We start from the raw sequence: 16,516 nt of genomic DNA, 5'->3' as shown, positions 1-16,516 counted from the left end.
TGTAAGGGGGGGGGGGAGGGGGGAAGAAGGGGGGGGGGGAGGGGGGAAGAAGGGGGGGGGGTGTAGGGGGGGGGGTGTACAATTATTTGATTATCTTCGTTGTGTATTTCACCTGTTTCACTTTTGGGTTTCTGTATTTGCGAGTTTTCATTTTAGCCATATAATAACAAAAAATAAAAATATATCTTTATTGTGGGATGTATTTTTTTTTTATTTATTTAGTAGAATTCTGGAATTGTATTTAGTATTGTGGTTATTATTTTTGTTTATCTTTTGTGAAGGAGTTGTTCACCTGGGACCACTGATACAACCCTGTACACCTGGTTCAGGGCCCCTCAGACCTGACACACACCTGGTGCAGGGCCCCTCAGACCTGACACACACCTGGTCCAGGGCCCTCAGACCTGACACACATCTGGTTCAGGGCCCTCAGACCTGACACACATCTGGTTCAGGGCCCTCAGACCTGACACACACCTGGTTCAGGGCCCTCAGACCTGACACACATCTGGTTCAGGGCCCTCAGACCTGACACACATCTGGTTCAGGGCCCTCAGACCTGACACACATCTGGTTCAGGGCCCTCAGACCTGACACACATCTGGTTCAGGGCCCTCAGACCTGACACACATCTGGTTCAGGGCCATCAGACCTGACACACACACCTGGTCCAGGGCCCTCAGACCTGATACATACCTGGTCCAGGGCCCCTCAGACCTAACACACACACACCTGGCCCAGGGCCCTCAGACCTGACACACACCTGGTCCAGGGCCCTCAGACCTAACACACACCTGGTCCAGGGCCCTCACACCACACACACACCTGGTCCAGGGCCCTCACACCTGACACACACACCTGGTCCAGGGCCCTCAGACCTGACACACACCTGGTCCAGGGCCCTCAGACGTAACACACACCTGGTCCAGGGCCCTCACACCTGACACACACACACACCTGGTCCAGGGCCCTCACACCACACACACACCTGGTCCAGGGGCCCCTCACACCTGACACACACCTGGGAGCTCGGGAGTATACTACCCAAATGAGCCAGAGACAAAGAATTTCTTCAGTATCAAAGTAGTGAAATGGAATACATTAGGCAGTGATGTGGTGGTGGAGGCAGACTTTTTAACACAGTTAGAAATGTAGATATGATAGAACCCAATAGACTTAGCAACCTCTCCACCAGTTGACTGACGGTAGAGAGGTGGGACCAAACAGCCGAAGCTCAACCTCCCTTACCCCAAACAACCACCATTAAAACAACTACAAGGTTAATGGAGATGTACATGTACCCCCCCCCCCCTCTTAGACTCGACCATAGAGGTTATACCCATCAACGCCGGAGCCTGGACCAGGCTGTTGACCGCACCAGAAAGAACACTAGAGTTAACTACATCGGGGGAGACTAATGTCGTTAGCAGGCAGTTGGAGGCAAAGGGAAGGTTAATTACTAGGCTGTAAGTGGACGGTGGTTGATGTGGCGCCCCTTGTGGTATGTGGTAGTACGGTGGAACTGTGGTAGTACGGTGGAACTGTGGTAGTACGGTGGAACTGTGGTAGTACGGTGGAACTGTGGTAGTACGGTGAAACTGTGGTAGTACGGTGGAACTGTGGTAGTACGGTGGAACTGTGGTAGTACGGTGAAACTGTGGTAGTACGGTGAAACTGTGGTAGTACGGTGAAACTGTGGTAGTACGGTGAAACTGTGGTAGTACGGTGAAACTGTGGTAGTACGGTGAAACTGTGGTAGTACGGTGGAACTGTGGTAGTACGGTGAAACTGTGGTAGTACGGTGGAACTGTGGTAGTACGGTGGAACTGTGGTAGTACGGTGGAACTGTGGTAGTTCGGTGGAACTGGGGTTAGCGGAGACTGTGGTAAGAGAATACGGTCAGATAAATACGTCTTTTGCCGCTGTGAATTGTGATTGGACTGTTGGGATCTGTGACGTCATCGCAGGTTCAACCAACCAGTAAGCGACCATTGACCTCAAGGATATATATATATATCCATAGTAACTTAATAACAATTTGCAAGTCAAATTTTGTCTGGAATTATGTACCAGCGTCGTTATCAACGGGCAGATAATTGTATTTCAGTAGAGCACTGTATCCACTCTTAACTGTACCGTCTTCACTGTACCGTCGACGTCACTGTACCGTCGACGTCACTATACCTGACGAGGCTTAAGGACACTGTTCGACTTTGATTTATACCCATTTTCTGAACACCCTGTTACCTAGCAGTAAAATAGGTACCTGGGTGTTAGTCAGCTGTCACGGGCTGCTTCCTGGGGGTGGAGGCCTGGTCGAGGACCGGGCCGCGGGGACACTAAAGCCCCGAAATCATCTCAAGATAACTCAAGATAACCATTGACAGGAGTTCTCACAGAATTCTGTCATTTGTTTGAAACATTCATTTTGAATGTTTCAAAACATTCAATTACATTCTGTAATTGAATGTTTTCGCATTCAATTACAGAATGTGAATAGTTCAGCTGGGAATTTACACGTCAGCTCAACTCTGCTTCAGCAGGCGGTAGATGGGGTAAACATACATATGATAAGAACAAATTAGGGAAAATGAGTCAATGTATTGAACCAATGACGGCTGAGAGGTGGGACTTAAGAGCCGCAGCTCGACTCTACAAGCACAACTAGGAGAGTGCAACTAGGAGAGTGCAACTAGGAGAGTGCAACTAGGAGAGTGCAACTAGGAGAGTGCAACTAGGAGAGTGCAACTAGGAGAGTGCAACTAGGAGAGTGCAACTAGGAGAGTGCAACTAGGAGAGTACACGCATACATGAGAAACAGACGACTCAGGAAAAAAAAGTTTCAATTCACCGTAATAGTTGGACAATGAAGTGAGCAAAAGATGCATTAAAAGTATATATATATGCTAATGAAATTAGCATATTTATTTTTGCAATTGACTACCGGTGGAGAGGAAGGAGGGATCCAAGAGCTAAAGCAGTGCCAAACATGCGAATATAAATAAACAAACAGTTGGAAGCACCCCCCCCCCCCCCTCTCCACACACACACACACACACACACACACACACACACACACACACACACACACACACACACACACACACACACACACACACACACACACACACACACTTATCATGGGAGTGACAAGATCAAATACACACTGGGTAATTAGTGTAAGGTCAGACATGACCTTACGCTAATTACATCCATATGAATAATAGCCGCAGTAAAAAAAAAAAACAGAAAAAAAGGGTTTATATGGGCGGGAACCCAATTTTTCTCAGTCTCCCCCTAATTAACTCCAAGGTTCTCTATGACACACAAAAAATGTCTACGCTCCTCCATCACTTGCGTACACAATGCGTAGCTTGTAGCCAGGTCCAGACGCAGAAGGCTTTGACCATATGTGTAAGCACGCATCTGGCATAGTGCCAGGGAGAGGGGGGGGAGAGGCACTATAGGGTTTTGTGCCAGATGCAGGTGGCACCATAATATACAGGGCAGCAGGAGGAGACATTTACCACGCTGTAGCAGGAGTGGGAGGAATTTACCAGGCAGCAGCAGGAGTGGGAGGAATTTACCAGGCAGCAGCAGGAGTGGGAGGAATTTACCAGGCAGTAGCAGCAGTGGGAGACATTTACCAGGCATCAGCAGCAGGAGTGGGAGGAATTTACCAGGCAGCAGCAGGAGTGGGAGGAATTTACCAGGCAGCAGCAGGAGAAAATATTCACCAGATAGATTAAAGGAACATAACAGTCCCCCCCCCCCAATCCTACAGCTTCCAGGGGCCACTCACCAAGCATACTGAGGTAGCCATAAGCCTCCTATATATGGCTACAAGGCTTCACAGTAGTAACAACCCACCACCTTGGGTCAAGGACGACCACGTCTCGCTTTGGACCTCGTAAACACTCAAATAAACTGAGACTGAAAAGCCATGATCGAGGTAAGAGGGACAGAACTCCTAACTGAGCTCTAGAGAGCGTTACACTAGATACCTAAGAGCGAAGAGTTGGCTCGAAATACCAATGCTTCCTACCTACAAGATCTACATGAATGCATTATGGAGAAGAAGGCAATTGTGGTACCAATCACCAAGAAGGTTGATACCTGGTTGATACCTGGTTGATGGGGTTCTGGGAGATCTTCTACTCCCCAAGCCTGGCCTTTGATACCTGGTTGATGGGGTTCTGGGAGATCTTCTACTCCCCAAGCCTGGCCTTTGATACCTGGTTGATACCTGGTTGATGGGGTTCTGGGAGTTCTTCTACTCCCCAAGCCCGGCCCGAGGCCAGGCTTGACTTGTGAGAGTTTGGTCCACTAGGCTGTTGCTTTCTTAACTACAGAACAGTATCACTAACAAGCATCCCTTGCAAAGTACTTGATAGAATAATCAGGTTAAGACTAGTTACACACACACCTGGAGAGATTTAGACATGTAAGCAAGTACTAGCATGGCTTTAAGGAAGGAAAATCATGCCTAACGAACCTACTGCAGTTCCGTGAGGGCGCCTGACAGCTGGGTGGACAGCGCTTCGGATTCGTAGTCCTGAGGTACCGGGTTCGATCCCCGGTGGAGGCGGAGACAAATGGGCAAAATGTTTCTCTGACCCTGATGCCCCTGTTACCTAGCAGTAAATAGGTACCTGGGAGTTAGGCAGCTGCTACGGGCTGCTTCCTGGGGGTGGAGGCCTGGTCGAGGACCGGGCCGCGTGGACACTAAGCCCCGAAAACAAATAACCTCATCTCAAGAAGATGACATAGTAGTCAGAATAAGACAGGGAAGGATGGGGGCAGATTGCGTATTTCTGTACTGCCAAAAAAGCCTTTGACATGATACCTCGCGAGAGATTAATTGCTATTCAAACCTAAGATGCGGTCTGGAGTGAGTGGAGAAGCGCCAATACGGATAACCCTGGAAACAAACCGAAACTGTCTCTATTTTCCGCTTGTTACAACTTGTAATAAAGTTGTTACAACTTGTAATAAAGTTGTTACATCTTGGCTTAACGTGTTTATGACGTATTAGAACGTTGTAACACCTTGCTATATTGGTTGTTATAACTGGTTAGGAGGTGTTAAAGCTTGTTCGAACGTTGTACCAACGTCGTAGTTTCGGTGTGTGTTTGGCGGGAAGGAACTACCTAACAGGCCGGAGCCAGAAAGTAACAGTCAGGGGGTGAGAAGTCGGACTGGGGAACAGCAACAAGTGGAGTAACTTAAGGATTAGTGCTGGACTAATCCTATCTCTCATATAAGTAAATGACCTATCTGCTGAACTGAGTCTTATTTGTGAAGTTCAAGTTCAAGTATGTTTATTGAGTTAAGAAAGAAATACATCTCAAAGGGGTAGAGTAGCTTAGGCTATTTCTACCCCCTATTTGTCAATGTTTGTATAGTATATATATGTATATGTATATGTATATATGTATATATATATGTATATGGTATATAATGCCAATAGAACATAGAGGCACGAGTGGAAGCTAAAGACTCAGACAAGTCATAGAGAAGTTAAGATGTTTTCATGTAACTTAAGGTTAGTGGGAAAAATGAAATGAACTAAATGAACAGATTGTAGAAGCAAACTACATTCACACTTTTAAAATCAGATATGACAGGGGTGGAACAGGCCAGTGATGATTGCTTTAGAGACCCGTCGACTACAAGAGGCGGGGTCTAAGAGATAAGGCTCCATCCTGCAGACACAAAGAGGCGGGGTCTAAGAGATAAGGCTGCATCCTGCAGACACAAAGAGGCGGGGTCTAAGAGATAAGGCTCCATCCTGCAGACACAAACAGGCGAAATACCAATAGGTGAAAACAAACGAAACAAAAAAACCTTCGATATAGATAAACACGATGAGAGCATGAAACACCCCTGACGATTTGTGCCGAGGATAGCAGCAACACATGATAGCCAACCACGAGGATATCAATCGAGGTAGACACAGAGATGGGGAGGGGGTGATGGATTTGAAGCCCCTTATTGCCTACCAGAAGGATCAAGAGAGAGAGAGAGAGAGAGACTAAGAGGATCTGATCCCACACCAGGATATGATCTTAAGCAAGTGTGTGATATCACGTGGTCAGGTGGTACTTTATGTGGCCAAGTACCTCTTTGTTCACCTCCACGAGCAGGTAGAGGGCCCGAGGGGGGGGGGGGAAGAGGGGGGGAAGGAGGTGGAGGAGGAGAGAGAAGAGAGGGAACAGTAGAGAATGGAGGACAGAGAGAAGATAGCCTGAAACAGGTGTCAGACCAACTCTATGGGAAGAGTGAGGCTGGTGTCAGACCACTCAGTTCTGTATCACCCTAGCACGACTCATGCTCTGGCTTTACCTAAAGAATGACACTCTTCCCTAGGGTAAAGAATGACACTCTTCCCTAGGGTAAAGAACGACACTCTTCCCTCCAACCTGTCCAATACGACTGGTAACGATCGTACGCGTTACTTAAAGCCTCCAAAAAATTGTCGTACTAGAAAATGGCAGCGGCTCGCGAAAGTGACGCACTGTTCCGTTTTCTGTTGTGGGTCCTCTGGTAGGTTAGGAAAGGACACTTTAAACTGACCTTTTTCTTGACGTTGGGGGGGAAAAACCTTAGGAAGACGGGCTGGTGCTTCCCTGGGGTTAAAAAAGTACCCCAAAGGGAAGGGTCACACACACACACACACACACACACACACACACACACACACACACACACACACACACACACACACACAGAATGACAAAGAGGTGTGTGAAGAACTCAACAAAAGGTTCCAGGAGATCTTTACAAGCACATAGGCTCAGGAATCTGTACACCTGTCGATTGACGGTTGAGAGACGGGACCAAAGAGCCAGAGCTCAACCCCCGCAAGCACAACTAGGTGAGTACACACACACACACACACACACACACACACACACACACACACACACACACACACACACACACACACACACACACACACACACACACACACACACAACACAACACAGCACAAACAAGACCAAACAAAAGCCTCTCACATCAGCGATTTAATTAATACAAAAATTCTGAAATAAATACAGAAACTTCAGTCGTTGTCGAGGCCTGGAGTCTAGCAGAAGGGGGTGGGTGGACGGAGGGGACTAGCACCACAGGAAGCAGTAAGCGATCGTGGTAATTTTGGCCGATGCGCCGCTGCTCAAGTTCCGACCAACAGCTGGGCGCTAGTGTCCTGCTAATTGTAAAAGTTTCGATTGAATCCTTTCTCCTGCTGCCGTTGTCCAGGCGAGGAGGAAATGAGGGATAATTAAAACATTAATTTCTCTCCTTAGGAGACCATTTTCAGAAGTAGAGAGAGAGAGAGAGAGAGAGAGAGAGAGAGAGAGAGAGAGAGAGAGAGAGAGAGAGAGAGAGAGAGAGAGAGAGAGAGAGAGAGACAGAGAGAGAGAGAGAGAGAGAGAGAGAGAGAGAGAGAGAGAGAGAGAGAGAGAGAGAGAGAGAGGCGACGAAGGGAGGGGGGGGGGGGATGGAGAGACAGACCTGCAGGCAGGCACACACACACACACACACACACACACACACACACACACACACACACACACACACACACACACACACACACACACACACACACACACACTCTAGTAGGGACACACGCACACACTCACGCAAGCAGACACACTCACGCAAGCAGACACATTCACGCAAGCAAAAAAGCCACATCCACACAAAATCATTCCGCTCAATATCTGCCGATTGAAACTGCAGATGAACTGACAAACTAAAAGAATGGTCCAAATAAGGCTGCAAGAGTTTAACTCGAGTAAATGTAATGTAATGAACTTGAGAGAAGGGAGCAGGAGGCCTGACACAAGATATAACATGGGAGATGAAATTATGAAACTGACAAAAAAAAAGGATCTAGAGGTTTATATATCACACGTTGGCGTATGCGAGGCTGGCTAACATAAGAACTGCCCTTTAGAAATTTGTGTAAGGAATCACTGAGAACCTTGTATACCACGTATGTCAGACCAAATCTGAGAGTATGCAACTGAAGCGTGGAGTTTGTATCTACTCAAGCACAAAACGAAGTTGTTGAAGGTTCAAAGGTATGCCACTATACGAGGAAAGGCTATATGAATTGAACTTACGTGGCTTGGAGACATGATTACCACATCCAAAATTCTTGAAAGGTTGATAAAGAGACTATTTAGCACGGATGGTACTCGCACAAGGGTACTCAGGTGGAAACTGAGTACCCAAATGAGCCACAGCGACAACGGAAAGAATTTTTCATTGTTAGAGTAGAAAGCATATGACAGTGAGTGGTGGAGGCAGACTCCACACACAGTTTCAAATGAAGGTACGATAGAGCCCAATAGGCTTATAGGAATCTGTACACCAGGACCAATTAGCCGAAATATGGCCCAGGTTTAATTACCTGGAAGTTAGTCTGGTGGTACGGGCTGCATCCTGGGGATGTGCTTGTGTTATAGAGAGAAATATCTGAAGTAGATATGATAGAGAAAATTACGTCGTTAATCAGTACATTACAGAACCTACGGTTAGAAAGGCGGGGTCCAAGAGCTAATAGCTCAATCCTGCAGGCACGAATAGTAAGAACACTCACGTTCTCCTAACATCCGTTATTCATGACATAAACCTTTCTTGCATTCTAAGTGTTTATTTAAAATTTCATCTCCAGAGAGAGAGAGAGAGAGAGAGAGAGAGAGAGAGAGAGAGAGAGAGAGAGAGAGAGAGAGAGAGAGAGAGAGAGAGAGAGAGAGAGAGAGAAAGAGAGAGAGAGAGAGAGAGAGAGAGAGAGAGAGAGAGAGAGAGAGAGAGAGAGAGAGAGAGAGAGAGAGAGAGAGAGAGAGAGAGAGAGAGAGAGAGAAAGAGAGAGAGAGAGAGAGAGAGAGAGAGAGAGAGAGAGAGAGAGAGAGAGAGAGAGAGAGAGAGAGAGAGAGAGAGAGAGAGAGAGAGAGAGAGAGAGTGAGAGAGAGAGGGGGGAGGGGGGTAGTCAGGTCCTCGTGGTCTAGTGGTGAACTACCTTTATTCATAATCGTAGAACACAGGTTGAAATCCTTGCCGTGGGCAGAAATAAATTGGCAATGTTGCCTCGTCTCTTGCAGTCAATAGGTACCTGGGAGTTAGAGAGCTGCTATAGGCTGCCTCCTGGGGGCTGGTCAGTGGTTAACCTAGTAGGCGCGCGCACACGCTCATACCTCTCAACTCGGGTACTAGTCTGGTGGCAAACCTTTGAACTTTTTCCAGTTTAGTCTTATGCTTGACCAGATATGGACTCCATGCTGGAACCGCATACTCCAGGATTGATCTGACATATGTGGTATACAAAGTTCTGAAAGATTCCTTACACAAATTTCTAAAGGTCATTTTTATGTTAGCTAACCTGGAATATGCCGCTGATGTTATCCTCTTGATATGGGCTTCAGGGGACATGTCTGGCGTGATATCAATCCCCAGGTCTTTCTCTCTCTCTGACTCTTGAAGTATTTTATCTCCCAAATGATACCTTGTATCTGGTCTCCTGCTCCCTACACCTATCTTCATTACATTATATTTGTTTGGGTTAAACTCTAACAACCATTTGTTCGACCATTCCTTCAGCTTCTCTAGGTCTTCTTGAAGCCTCAAGCTGTCCTCCTCTGTCTTAATCCTTCTCCTAATTTTGGCGTCGTCGGCAAAAATTGAGAGGAATGAGTCTATACCCTCTGGGAGATCATTTACGTATATCAGAAACAAGATAGATCCGAGTACAGAGTCCTGTGTGAATGTATTGACTTCACGCCAATCTGAGGTCTCACCCCTCACTGTAACTCTCTGCTTCCTATTGCTTAGGTACTACCTTATCCACTGGAGCACCCTACCAGTTACTCCTGCCTGTTTCTCCAGCTTATGTATCAGCTTTTTATGGGGTACTGTGTCAAAGGCCTTCCGACTGTCCAAAAAAATACAGTCCACCCATCCTTCTCTTTCTTGCCTAATCTTTGTCACCTGATCGTAGAATTCTATTAGAATGTGTGTGTGACACACACATTAGAATGTGTGTGTGTGTGTGTGGGGGGGGGGGGGGTGTGGTTATTTGCATATATATATTTCAGCATATTTGGATGCCAATAGTTGAATACTGTGGAGTATTCAACCACACACTCTCAGATGTTTGTGTAGATAAATATGTTGATGTTATAGTTTAAGGGGTCAATTTCATTATTATTTTTTTTTTAAAGATGGCGTGTGGTAGTGCCTGGTCAATATCTCATCTAGGAATGCTATACTGCTAGTCTTGGTGTGCACTGAGTATATATAAGCTCTTGGGCCCCAATCTGTGCTGGCGTGAGGTCTCACAGCAACTTTTCTAGCCGCCGGTTTTCTAAAGTTTCAGTTGTGTTTCACACCCTTGTGACTTGCTTTTATAGTCTAATGTTTAGTGGCTGAATGTTCAGGTGTCTGAGCACTAAACATCAAACTACAAGCCAAGATAATTGTGGAACACGATTGAAAATTTACACGTCCCAATGCTAGAAAGATGAGACGCCATCATCCCCCTCACAGGGATGGGGGCCAAGAGCTTAGATGTAGTCAATGGGAAACCTAAGACCCGTATATGGGTACTTCAGTACCTCCCCCTTCCCTGCCCGCCTCCCTCCTTCCCTCATCCTCCCTTTCCACCCTCCTATTTCTTTCCTTCCATGCCCAATTCTCCCTTTCCCTACCCGCATACTTCTCTTACCTCTTACCCCCCATCTCCCCTTACCTCTCCTCCCCCCCTCCCCCATTCGCAGCCTCCGCCAATCTCTTAACATGTAAGAAAGTGGATCTGAGGGCAAAATAAAGAAGAACGTATCGTATGTTACACGGGGCGGTTAGATTTGGCCTCAGACGGTACCAAGAGACATGAAGGTGAGAGTTACTGGCAGAGTAACCTGTGGTTTCTGGCGTGTTGTAGCTGGGCTTGGCCAAGCTTACTAGAGTAGGGAGAGGGGATGAGGTGGGGGGGGGGCGAAAGGGGAAAAGAGTGAGGGAGAAGGGGAGGGAAGAGAGTCGAGGGGGAAGAGTTGAGATTGGAATGGTGGCAAACTGAGACTATTTCATAGACCAGAAATTAACATTACAGATCTATTATTTGGCAGCATCTCTAATACTCTTAAGTGCTACTCCAAGTCTTAAAGAAAGCATTCAAGAACTTCAGGCAGTGTGAACCGTTGGTTGTCTAATGCAATGTGTGTGTGTGTGTGTGTGTGTGTGTGTGTGTGTGTGTGTGTGTGTGTGTGTGTGTGTGTGTGTGTGTGTGTGTGTGTGTGTGTGTGTGTGTGTGTGTGTGTGTACTTACCTAATTGTACTTACCTAATTGTGCTTGCGGGGGTTGAGCTCTGGCTCTTTGGTCCCGCCTCTCAACCGTCAATGTGTGTACTCACCGAGTTGTACTCACCTAGTTGTGCTTGCGGGGGTTGAGCTCTGGCTCTTTGGTCACGCCTCTCAACCGTCAATCAACAGGTGTACAGGTGTGTGTGTGTGTGTGTGTGTGTGTGTGTGTGTGTGTGTGTGTGTGTGTGTGTGTGTGTGTGTGTGTGTGTGTGTGTGTGTAGAGAGAGAGAAGGAAATATGAAGAGATGGAAGAAGAGAGAAAGAAACCCGACCCCCCCATCCCCCCCATCCCCCCCTTCAAGATATCTCCACAGTAACCATCCCCCTTGGCTCACTGGACACTCAAGTGTCCAGAACTAGTTCGAGGAAATTGCACCCGGCAATCTTCTGCGATTCTTAACAGCCAATTCCTCGAGCAATTAACGCAAATGTTTACAAATACAGACCACCTCGCTGCTTCTCCGTTCGTGCGTTCTCTAAGTCCTATTCTTCGTTACTTTGAAAATAGCCGTTATTGGAGATAATGCCGAGGGTATAAGGATTTATTAAACTAAATTAAAGACAAAGTTTCATGACTGAATATAAAGACTATATAATGGCAGCTCTATGACTATGTAAAGGTATGTAAAGCCAGTCCTATGACTCTGTAAAGAAATGAGAAGCCAGTCCTATGACCATGTAAAGGTATGTAAAGCCAGTCCTGTGACTCTGTAAAGGTATGTAAAGCCAGTCCTATGACTATGTAAAGCTATGTAAAGCCAGTCCTATGACTATATAAAGGTATGTAAAGCCAGTCCTATGACTATGTAAAGGTATGTAAAGCCAGTCCTATGACTATGTCAAGTTCTGTAAAGCTAGTCCTAGTTACAAGCACCTGCTTGTAACCGACATAACGATCGGAAAAGAGAGTTTAACTCAAAACTCGAGTAGATATGATCGCAATATTAGAGATTTTCGGAGGCATTTATAACGTGGTAATGTATTAACTAAGGGAAAACATAAGTTGAAAGCACAGGTGGACTCATATATATATATATATATATATATATATATATATATATATATATATATATATATATATATATATATATATATATATATATATATATATATATATTAGTATATTTTGGTAGCAGTCTTTCCTGTAGACATATATTATTAAATATGACCGAAAAAGTAAGATTAATAATTCTAACACGAATTTTCTCAATCTTTCGTACATTACGCTTCACTGTTGGAGGTAAATCAAAAATCACTTCTCCAAAATTCATTTTTATTTCTAGTCTGACGCGACACGGGCGCGTTTCGTAAAACTTATTACATTTTCAAAGACTTCACAAATACACAACTGATTAGAACTTACGTATCTCTGCTATTATATCTACATTTGAGTGAGGTGGGAGGGATGATGTGGCATATAGTGATGTGGCATTAACACAAGACAGAACATGAGGGGATATTAATAGGGTATTAAAAGTATCAACACAAGACAGAACAGAAACAATGGGTATTGAATAGAAGTGTTTGTAGAAAGCCTATTGGTCCATATTTCTTGATGCTTCTATATTGGAGCGGAGTCTTGAGGTGGGTAGAATATAGTTGTGCAATAATTGGCTGTTGATTGCTGGTGTTGACTTCTTGATGTGTAGTGCCTCGCAAACGTCAAGCCGCCTGCTATCGCTGTATCTATCGATGATTTCTGTGTTGTTTACTAGGATTTCTCTGGCGATGGTTTGGTTATGGGAAGAGATTATATGTTCCTTAATGGAGCCCTGTTGCTTATGCATCGTTAAACGCCTAGAAAGAGATGTTGTTGTCTTGCCTATATACTGGGTTTTTTGGAGCTTACAGTCCCCAAGTTGTCCCCAAGCAAGGATGGGAAGCTGCCTTTTCTAGATGTAACAGTCATGGAAAAGGGCGGAGGTTTCCACACTGCAGTCTACACTAAGGAAACAAACATAGGAATGTGCCTAAATGCCAACAGCGACTGCCCTGACAGGTACAAGAGGAGTGTTGTTAACGCATATGTCGACCGTGCTCTCAGCCACAGCTCAGAATGGAAGCAAGTCGACGAAGAACTCTGTAGGGTAAGGCAGGTTCTAGTCAATAACGGCTTCTCCAATGGTTTCATCGAAGACATCATAAGAAGGAAAGTGAAAAGCCATGCAACCTCTGAAGAGACAACTAACACAACACCTATACCCCCTATTAGACTATTTTACAGGAACTTCTTTTCCACAGCTCATAAAACGGAGGAAAGGGTCCTGAAAGATATTGTTAATAGAAACGTTATCCCTACAGACAAAAATCAGAGGATACAACTGACGATTTACTATAAAACCAGAAAAACGGCCAGCCTACTCATGAGAAACTCTCCAGACACAAAACAGAACGCTTTAAAAGAGACTAACGTCGTCTATGCCTTCAAATGCCCACTTGGGGACTGTAAGCTCCAAAAAACCCAGTATATAGGCAAGACAACAACATCTCTTTCTAGGCGTTTAACGATGCATAAGCAACAGGGCTCCATTAAGGAACATATAATCTCTTCCCATAACCAAACCATCGCCAGAGAAATCCTAGTAAACAACACAGAAATCATCGATAGATACAGCGATAGCAGGCGGCTTGACGTTTGCGAGGCACTACACATCAAGAAGTCAACACCAGCAATCAACAGCCAATTATTGCACAACTATATTCTACCCACCTCAAGACTCCGCTCCAATATAGAAGCATCAAGAAATATGGACCAATAGGCTTTCTACAAACACTTCTATTCAATACCCATTGTTTCTGTTCTGTCTTGTGTTGATACTTTTAATACCCTATTAATATCCCCTCATGTTCTGTCTTGTGTTAATGCCACATCACTATATGCCACATCATCCCTCCCACCTCACTCAAATGTAGATATAATAGCAGAGATACGTAAGTTCTAATCAGTTGTGTATTTGTGAAGTCTTTGAAAATGTAATAAGTTTTACTAAACGCGCCCGTGTCGCGTCAGACTAGAAATAAAAATGAATTTTGGAGAAGTGATTTTTGATTTACCTCCAACAGTGAAGCGTAATGTACGAAAGATTGAGAAAATTCGTGTTAGAATTATTAATCTTACTTTTTCGGTCATATTTAATAATATATATATATATATATATATATATATATATATATATATATATATATATATATATATAAACACGGATTTGCCCAACGTATAATAAGAACTTGTGTATAGTTTGAGCGATTAAAAAAAAAGAAATAAAGACCCCTAGCTTTAGAAATATACGAATATCCCTTTTTAGGTGCTATTGTTATCACTGTGCTATTGCTCAGTTCTTTTCTGCTCATAGTTATCTTTTTTTATGTTGAATGAAGTCCTATACAAAAGCGGCTCACTAGGTGAGGCATGATAATGCTTTGCAGTCCTTCAAAAGTCCCCTTTTTTGCACCTTGCTCATTCGGGACACTTTTTTTTGAGACATGTGAAAAAAAAAAATATATTATATATATATATATATATATATATATATATATATATATATATATATATATATATATATATATATATATGTCGTACCTAGTAGCCAGAACTCACTTTTCAGCCTACTATTCAAGGCCCGATTTGCCTAATAAGCCAAGTTTTCCTGAATTAATATATTTACTATAATTTTTTTCTTATGAAATTATAAAGCAACCCTTTTCTCTATGTATGAGGTCAATTTTTTTTTATTGGAGTTAAAATTAACGTAGATATTTGACCGAACCTAACCAACCCTACCTAACCTAACCTAACCTATATTTATAGGTAAGGTTAGGCTAGGTAGCCAAAAAAAGCTAGGTTAGGTTAGGTTAGGTAGGTTAGGTAGACGAAAAAACATTAATTCATGAAAACTTGGCTTATTAGGCAAATCGGGCCTTGAATAGTAGGCTGAGAAGTGCGTTCTGGCTATTAGGTACGACATATATATATATATATATATATATGTCGTACCTAGTAGCCAGAACGCACTTCTCAGCCTACTATGCAAGGCCTGATTTGCCTAATAAGCCAAGTTTTCATGAATTAATTGTTTTTCGACTACCTAACCTACCTAACCTAACCTAACTTTTTAGGCTACCTAACCTAACCTAACCTATAAAGATAGGTTAGGTTAGGTTAGGTAGGGTTGGTTAGGTTCGGTCATATATCTACGTTAATTTTAACTCCAATAAAAAAAAATTGACCTCATACATAATAAAATGGGTAGTTTTATCATTTCATAAGAAAAAAATTAGAGAAAATATATTAATTCAGGAAAACTTGGCTTATTAGGCAAATCGGGCCCTGCATAGTAGGCTGAGAAGTGCGTTCTGGCTACTAGGTACGACATATATATATATATATATATATATATATATATATATATATATATATATATATATATATATATATATATATATATATATATATATATATATTATATATATATTATATATATATATATATGTATATATATATATATATATATATATATATGTATATATATATATATATATATATATATATATATATATATATATATATATATATATATATATATATATATATATATATATTAGACAGTTTATAACAGGCAGTAGAGCGTGCGATAAAGAGGAAATATATATAAGAAGGAAAGCTTCACCTGTTAGCAAGTCAGACCATATATAAACAGCCTCGATCACAGCTGTATAGCGGACAAACACACACACACACACACACACACACACACACACACACACACACACACACGGCAGGACACACCCACCACTCTCGCCCCTACTCCACCACGCCACAAGGACCATGTACAATGCACCCCGATGGAGACCAATTTTAATTTGACCCATCAATGGCCGGCGTCATTTTCATTAATCCTATTACCCATTGTTTCAGTGACGCAGGTTAATGAACAACACAAGACCTTAAGAAACGAGTACCCAAGGGTGAGTTTCCTAGTTATTCACCTCGGGGTTGGTTTAATAACCCCCCCTTTCCCCCCATTTGGTGAGGGAAAGAGTAGGGAGAGGGGAGGGGGGTAAGGGGGGGTTAATGAGGGGGGGAAACCACCCATTGTTCAAATGTGTTCTTCTACCGCCAGGAATCGCCGGACGTCGCTCATATGGGGCG

General features: G+C 43.8%; 1 protein-coding gene across 1 annotated transcript in view; it reads right to left on the bottom strand.

The window, feature by feature from the left end:
* Window positions 1-1,452: 1,452 nt before the first annotated feature.
* The window catches only part of LOC138365287 (coagulation factor V-like), a 31,543-nt gene continuing 16,479 nt past the window's right edge, over window positions 1,453-16,516 (bottom strand). Inside the window, exon 2 of the mRNA XM_069325568.1 lies at window positions 1,453-1,880. Within this exon, the coding sequence (XP_069181669.1) occupies window positions 1,453-1,880 (428 nt within the window). The remainder of the gene's footprint in view (window positions 1,881-16,516) is intronic.

The sequence above is a fragment of the Procambarus clarkii genome, chromosome 16, assembly GCF_040958095.1.
Source record: "Procambarus clarkii isolate CNS0578487 chromosome 16, FALCON_Pclarkii_2.0, whole genome shotgun sequence".
NCBI classification, from domain to species: Eukaryota; Metazoa; Arthropoda; class Malacostraca; order Decapoda; family Cambaridae; genus Procambarus; species Procambarus clarkii.
This window is presented reverse-complemented; position numbering and strand designations above follow the sequence as displayed.